The sequence below is a fragment of the Sinocyclocheilus rhinocerous genome, unplaced genomic scaffold (genome assembly GCF_001515625.1).
Source record: "Sinocyclocheilus rhinocerous isolate Xijiao unplaced genomic scaffold, SAMN03320098_v1.1 scaffold269, whole genome shotgun sequence".
NCBI classification, from domain to species: Eukaryota; Metazoa; Chordata; class Actinopteri; order Cypriniformes; family Cyprinidae; genus Sinocyclocheilus; species Sinocyclocheilus rhinocerous.
Window position 1 is genome coordinate 66,326 of NW_015652298.1, and position 7,996 is coordinate 74,321.

At 36.6% G+C, this 7,996-nt stretch overlaps 1 protein-coding gene across 4 annotated transcripts in view; it reads right to left on the reverse strand.

Annotated features, from left to right (window-relative positions):
- camk1b (calcium/calmodulin-dependent protein kinase Ib) overlaps positions 1–7,996 on the reverse strand; it is a 74,980-nt gene that overhangs the window by 8,414 nt on the left and 58,570 nt on the right. For all 4 annotated transcript variants that reach the window (XM_016520338.1, XM_016520337.1, XM_016520336.1 and 1 more), the window contains 2 exons: positions 4,943–5,017; positions 1,377–1,515 (listed from right to left, as the gene is read on the reverse strand). In XM_016520338.1, coding sequence (XP_016375824.1) covers positions 1,377–1,515; positions 4,943–5,017 — 214 coding nt within the window. The remainder of the gene's footprint in view (positions 1–1,376; positions 1,516–4,942; positions 5,018–7,996) is intronic.

The window sequence follows — 7,996 nt, forward strand, 5'->3', positions numbered from 1 at the left end:
ACAAAACCGGAAATTGAGGGGTTATGACGTCATTGGCAGGCGACACAATGACACTATAGACACGGTCCGTGTCACTAGTTAAAATTGCTTATTTCTCTGGATTTAAACATTCTTCGAAACATTTGGGACAATGTAAGTACACAAGTCAGCAAAATATATAACACTGTTCTAGTGGTTTCTGGATATTTTAATAAAAAAATCATACATATTGTGCCTTTAACTGTAACCCCAGAAACCATGAAGGAAAGTAACTAGTCAGAAAATATGTCAACGTATGGTAATAACTGACTCTGTAGCAAGAGTTTAGCCTGATCAACACTTTTTGTTTTCTTTTAAAAGAAATTAATGTTTTTATTCAGCAGAAATGCATTAAATTGATCAAAAGTGACAGTAAAGAGGTTTATAATGTTATGAAAGATTTCCATTTCAAATAAATGCTGTTCTTTTGAGCTTTCTAATAATCAATAATTAAATAATAACAATAGATTTACATTAAGACATTTAGCAGACGCTTTTATCCAAAACAACTTACAAATGAGAATAATAATAATAATAATATGAAGCAGCACAACTGTTGTCAACATCAATAATAATAAGAAATTTTACATGAGCAACTAATCAGCATTTTACAATGATTTTCTGAAGGATCGTGTGGCACTGAAAACTGCTTTGCCATCTCAGGAATAAATTACATAAAAATAATATGAAATAGAAAAAAACTTCCTTTAAATTTCACAATATTACTTTTATTACCTTTTTACTGTATTTCAAATAAATGCAGCATATACATATATACAAACATACATACATGTATATATGCAAAATATATTGTTATGCACTCTTTAATAAGGAGACTAATAAAATTAAAGTTTTTTAAAGAATGTTACAGTTTTACTTTATTTATTTATTTAGTTTACAAAATGTTTTCTAATGTCCTCAGAATGGGTGTTTGGGTAGTTCCTAGGTGTACTAAGGAGTTCAAGGTGGTTATTTCATAGACAGCAAAATTCCCTGGATTTTGGTGGGGGGTCTTCAAACTCACATCTCCCATATGAGAAGTGGGGCTAGGTCACGGCACTGACCCAAATGATAATTCTTACCTCTTCACCTTGACTTTATTCTAAAGTTTAAAATGGGATTGGAGCCATTGATTGATCCATTTACCTAGAACTACTTTCCTGGTCTCTGGGGGCAAAGGCCCAACTATTAATTTCAAGAGCACCATCAAGGACTCCTGAATGAAATGATTAAAGCTCTATGGATGGGAAAAGATGATTCAAAATTTCAGAACAGATTTCTGACACTCTGTGGTTGAAAACAACTCCTTTAATCTGTTCCATCAGACCCGTTTTCCTCCAGACCAACTGCTGTCTCACCTTCAGGTCTCTGTGCACGATGCCCATGTCGTGCAGGTACTTCACAGCATCCAGGATCTGCTGGATGAGCTTACTGGCATCTTTCTCAGTGTAAAATCCTTTTTCCACAATCCTGTCGAAGAGCTCACCACCGGACACTCTGCCAATGGAAAAACAGAGAGATGCTTGCAAAGCTGTTTTCGGTTTCTGTGTCTTTCACACACACCAACGCACATGCTCACTCCCTTTCATTTTTTTTACTCCAGACAGACTGGCGCACAGCAGGATCACAGCAGAACCACATGGTGATGCTGTACTTCATCGCAACCACCAGAGGAAGCTGTTTTACTCATTTTATGTTGAAAGACTGGGTAGACCCTCTCTCTTTTACACATATCTCATTGTGGTTAAGTAAACTTCAAAGATGACTCATATAAGTTCTGTAGCAGAAAATTGATTTCATTCCTTAGAAGTGCTTACACTACCTTATCTATATTAACAGGTTAATGTTTATTCTCATGCACTAACAAAAAAATACCATGGTAATATCAAGGAGTTTGGACATGAAGCATAGTAAGGCTCTGACTATTATATATCAAAGAAGCAATACCATGAGACACCATCACTATAAAATGGTGCCACTACGGTAGTAGTGCCTTTTTTTTAAGGGTGATCTGGGATGACTAACAAAAAAATGAGCTTTTCCACCACACTTAAAACACTCCAGCTTTTTCTATATGAGTGAATTTCATGGAAATGTCAAAAAACGTCCAAGTCATATTCCACACTGAAAATAAAAAGTAAAGAAAAAAAGGATTAAACGTATACTGTTTTATATATTTTCTCTCCCAATTATCATTTCTGCAATGAAAAAAACAAACAAAAAACATTCTCTATGTGGACAAATGATCTTAGATTATATTGTTTTTATTGTACTATAGTAATGCAATTGATTGTTTTTTATTACAGTAATGAGAGATTGGGGAAATATGCTTAATTGTCAAAATAAATGTCACAAATGCAGTTAGTCTTATTGGTCCTGAAATAAGGTTCATTTCATTAAGGCAGAATATAATTATTGAGGTGAAACATTATATCAGCATTTCTCTGTGAGATTAACCCATTTGTTGGATGAACAAGACATGCTGTCCATTTCCTCTTCTTCAACTTCTCAACACAAACAGTGCGGAGACAGTGAAACTTCATTCAGAAGTGCCTGTGTTGTGTCTCTTCGCATGTGTAGGATGAAGGGAACGCTGAGGGTGGGATTTCATAGTCTGTGGTATTTGAAGCATCAAGACTGTGGGTGCTAACACACACACACACACACACACACACACATACACACATGTACATGCATGCAGAGTTAATCTCTCACTGAGTTGAAAGCCCAGGCAAGCTTGGAGTCCTGCTGTCTGCATGCAGAGTTGCCATCACCCGGAAAATACGACAATGAACATCTCTCTCGCTTCCCTTTCTGTCATTCTGTCACTCTTGATCTCTCTGTTAACACAGCTGTTGTGGAAAACGACCCTTTGCCATGTTTCTCTCTCCATCGTTTGCCATCCGTGATATAATCTGTCTCTCTCCTCTATATACGCAACTAACTCTCTCTCTACTGACATTTTAGATGGTAGGTGTGAAGACGCAGGTGTGAGCATATTTTCCCAGCTCTGTTCATTGGTCTTGTGCGCCTATGTGTGTGTGTGGTTGTTTAGCCTTTTCCTTGATTTCTCAGTGGAAAAGACAATAGCGAGGCTCTCTGGCACATAAGTAATTAAAAGAGGTTGACACTATGAGGGGGCGAGAGAGAGCCGAGGGGGGTGACACACACAGTCATGCATTACCTGCTTCTCTGTAGCTCTATGGGGCCTGTTAGATAGACACATGATAGCTTCTAGTATTGTGCTGTGTGTCTCCTGTGGGGATCGTCTGGTCTAAAGATGAAATGTGTCATTTTTTCAATGTTAAAACCTTTTTTTTTTCTCCAGTTCACAGCTTAACATGCAGGAGCAACTATAAGTAAATCAACTGTAGGAGGCATTTTCAAAATACTTCTCTCTTTGCTTGAGAATCCAGACCAGGGCTGCGTTTCCCAAAAGCATAGTTAGCAAACTATGATCTCAAGTTGTGTCATTATCAACATAGTTCATAATTCAGCGTTTCCCGAAACCATACTTCCAACGAACATTCGCAAATTTGTGTGGATGGAACTACAGCTATATATCATTCAGTATATATATATATATATATATATATCATTCCGTATGTATACACACGTTTCATTTTGTATCTGTTAGTTTGTAAAGTGAATCAAAGCCTGGTTTTTGAAGAATGTGCATATGTGTAAATGTTGTAGAACCATATGACGTAAGAGGGAACCCGTGTTTGAATGAAGCATCTTAAAATACAGCAAAACAATGGAGAACAAAATAGCGAAGTCATCTTCAAATGCTATCAGCATTATTTACGGCAATAATCTGACATTTCCATCATGAAGCGATCAAGAAACAGAAGTTATTACTTCACCATTCTTTGAGCCAATATTCAAACAACAGAAGTGTGAAAGAAGTTACTATAGTTTCGGGAAACAGTCATGATTAACTAGCTTAATTTCGCCAACAATGCATCATACTAAAGTAGTTAAGCGGGTACGTTACATTATTGTACGGGAAACACACCACAACTAATAGGTTTGGGGCAGGGCTATATGTTTATTCAACCAATGGTGGATTGGGGGACAGTTCAGCAAAAACTGTTTGAAAATCATTGTTTTTGCGATTTTGTTTAGTGATGGCTAGTGGCATCGAAATTACACACTTCACCTTTAAACAGTTTTTCATTCTTTAAACACATGACCCATATATGGACATGGTTATTTTGTGCTTTCTCTGTGTGGTCTATCAGTAGATCTCAAGTTCAGAGAAAATGGCAAGAACACTTTTTGCTCTGTTACTTTGGCTCGCTCTTAACATGCTGCTTCGGAGATGACAACAATTTCAGAAACATACTATAACATTTAAAAATAATATCAAATAAGACTACAGTTAAATTTTTTTTTTTTAGTATGTTAGTAAACACATTAATGTAAGTGTACTTTGTTAAAACATGACAAATGCCACTATAGCGCTCCCTCTGGCTGAGAATGCAACACATTCTTGCACTGTGTTATGGATGAATTCTGAAATATTACAAAATACAATGAAAGCGTTTGCATTCATATACTTATGTAGAGAATGTTTGGGTCTAAATGTCTATATTTATGTATGGTAGCAATAATATTAATTGTAATAATGCCTTTGCATTTTTATTTGTTGCATACAGATGCTTTAAAGTTGGCTTTTGGCCAACATTGAGATCTTTAGGGATTCATTTACCATAAAAGCCACACAACATCTGAACTTGGAGAGCCTTTAAGTCACGGAAATGAATGAGTTTGAGATAAGGAGCTAAAAACGGCAACCAGCACACGGCAGCTGCACTAGATAATAGCTGAATTGTTTGCTGAATTTGGCTCACATACTCCATGTGGAAAGCATGAAAATATGGGGCAACAGCAAAGTTATAATTAATGATCAATCACTCACAGTTGCATGACAAGGTAGAGGTGTGATTTACTCTCATAGATGTCCTCCAGGGAAACTATGTTGGCATGTTTAATCCTAGGACAGAGAGAGAAAAAAAAATAACATGTCAACCCAGGAATAAGGCAAATATCTAGGCTTAGTACATCTTTACTGGTACTTCAGAAATAAACAATATGAAAGAGACAAAATACTTCCAGAATGCAATGTAGCATGAGAGACAACAATGCAACAGTGTGCACTGAAAGTGAGGCACAACTGTTGTGCCTGTGATATCGTTCAACATAAGATAAGCTCAATCGACAGCATTTGTGGTATAATGTTAAATATCACAAAAAATAATTACTCATCCCTTGCTGTTTAAAAAAAATCTGATCCCTAATTTCCATTCATTCTTCTGTAAAAATGGCAAATTATTTGAGCTGTAAAGTTGTTTTTGCCAATTTATGACCATTTTGGGATTTTGTTTTACGATGTCATGGCAAAAATGTTGTCAAATTTTCTATAACTTCACACAAAAAATGCTAGTTAAGCAACTTCATCACACTAAAATACTTTTGACATGCATATTGTTTCCTACTTGTTGCTACATGTATGAAACAGCAAGTAGTTTTTGTGGAAAAACAACATTATCCCACAAGTGCTGCCAACTGAGCATAAATTGTATTGAACCTGAAATATTCCTTTAAGGCACAGAACTGATACACAGCATGCAAATTTGTTTGGGTGGAGCCGAAAGTGTCATAGAGTGTTATAATTAGTGTTTGTGTTACTGCAGCTTCACAGCTCATATTAAAGGGGTCATATGATGTTGCTAAAAAGAACATTATTTTGTGTATTTGGTGTAATGAAATGTGTTTATGCGGTTTAAAGTTAAAAAAACACATTATTTTCCACATACTGTACATTACTGTTTCTCCTCTATGCCCCGCTAATCAGTCTGTCTCCATGAGAGCTGTTCTGACACCAGATCTCTACTCGTCCAAACGAATCTCTGCCACAATGTTCTAGAATGTTAAACTGACCCAGAGATGCTTCATAAATATTTACCAAGGGGATCCGGAATCAGATTTCCAGTTGCCTATAGCCTGAGATGCAATGTAAATATGAAACCAGGTCTTAGTGCATTGACTGAGAAAGAGAACAAGAGGAAAACCAGACAGAGGAGGAGGGAGAGAGCTCTCATTTGGTTCCATCAAATGTCTCATGCCTATTATAAACATAGTGTAAGACATGTTACTAACAACAATATAATGTGACATTTCCAGAGCAGCTGGCACAAGCACTCGTACCGAGATGGCAACGGGCAAAAACAACAAAACAGAAAAGTGCTTCATCTTTATTTTAATCCACTGCCTTCAGTGGTTCCGTAAGTATTTTCCCTATCCATTTTCCTCTCCATGGGGATTTCAAAACATTCTTCAATTAAAAAGATCAAAGCCATCGACCAAAACTTCCAGCTCTAAGATGGATCACAATATTAAAACTTATTTTAAGCAAAACAATATTTGAAAATTAAATAAGACAAAAGTACAAAACTGTGTACATAATGTTTCTTTTATTAGGGAATAATTCAACTACTCACTGCGAATGACATAATTTAATCAGAATGACCATAAAATATAAGACTCGAGACTTACAGTTATTGATTATAAGAATAAAAATAAATAGGCCCAAAATGCTCAGATTACACACTAATATTTAGGTAGTTTGAGACTGCAAGAGACTGATAATTTGACTCAATAATATAACTGTATTTTTGCTTCTTTCTTGCACTTTTGAGAAGTTTTGTAATATACACAAACTCCAATAAATGGATATATTGATTTTCAATAATTCAAAAGTCCAATGTTAATTATACCTGACATGGCCTACATATTGTAAGTTAACCTAAATAAATGTATTGTCATAAATGTATGTATGTATTGTCAGGGAGTCATCACAGTCACTTCAGTCACCATCCAGGATAATTACCCGATCACAGTCACCTGAATTCTGATCACCCGCACCTGCTGTCACCAATCAAGCCACACTACAAATACACACACAGCACAGCCATGTTCATCGAGATGCAGCCGCAGAAGTTTTCCTCCGATCGCACTAAGGTAGCATTCCTGATATCACTTCTTATTGGAAGAGCGCTGTTGTGGGCTAAGGCCATATGGAACGCTAATAGTGCCATAATTAAAAGGCAAGTACATTTAAGGGCAATGTTCATTTTTTGGGTTTTTAAACTTTTACTTTAATAAACAACACATAGTTTCTATTTGTTAAAGGGGTCATATGATGCAATTTAAATTTTTCCTTTCTCTTTGGAGTGTTACAAGCTCTTGGTGCATAAAGAAGTTCTGTAAAGTTGCAAAGACTAAAGTCTCAAATCCAAAGAGATATTCTTTATAAAAGTGCGCATTTTATGGAGGACTGTTTATTGATCCTGGGAGAGTAGACTACAATGCCGGCTGCCAAAATCAGGCACCTTAGAAGGCAACACATAATGTTGCAGCCTACCTTTTAGAACAGTCTTCACATTGAAGCAATGATGCCTTAAATTTGCTGTCTAAGTAGGTCTGCACATTAGGTTTTGCAACAGAGTTAAATAAATGAGGATGCAGTTGATTTTTAAAACCCTAGTTTAAGTCTAAGGTGGTGCCAAGCAGCATTGTTGAGAAATGTGACTTTGCAGCAGGCTGAGTGCTTCCCCATTCACACGTCGCCTCAAATCTCTCTGCGAACGCTGTGCCTCTTTGCCTGTGGTAACCCGGGCAACCCAGACACTAAAAATAGCGTCGGCTGCTCCGGCTTCAGTCATTCCCACAGAGCTTTATGATTCCAGAGGTTTAAACACGAGCTTCTTAACACACGCACAAATCACTTACTGTCCTCTCACCCTGAGATAACACGGCTGTTACACATAGATGAAGATCTTAATGGACTTTACAACTATGGGCCTCATTGTTCATACAGCTAGTAGGTGGTGATATTTAATGTGTGTGTGTGTGTGTGTGTGTGTGTGTGTCGTGCAAAAAAAAATACACTGAAACAGCTTTTTCAGTGACT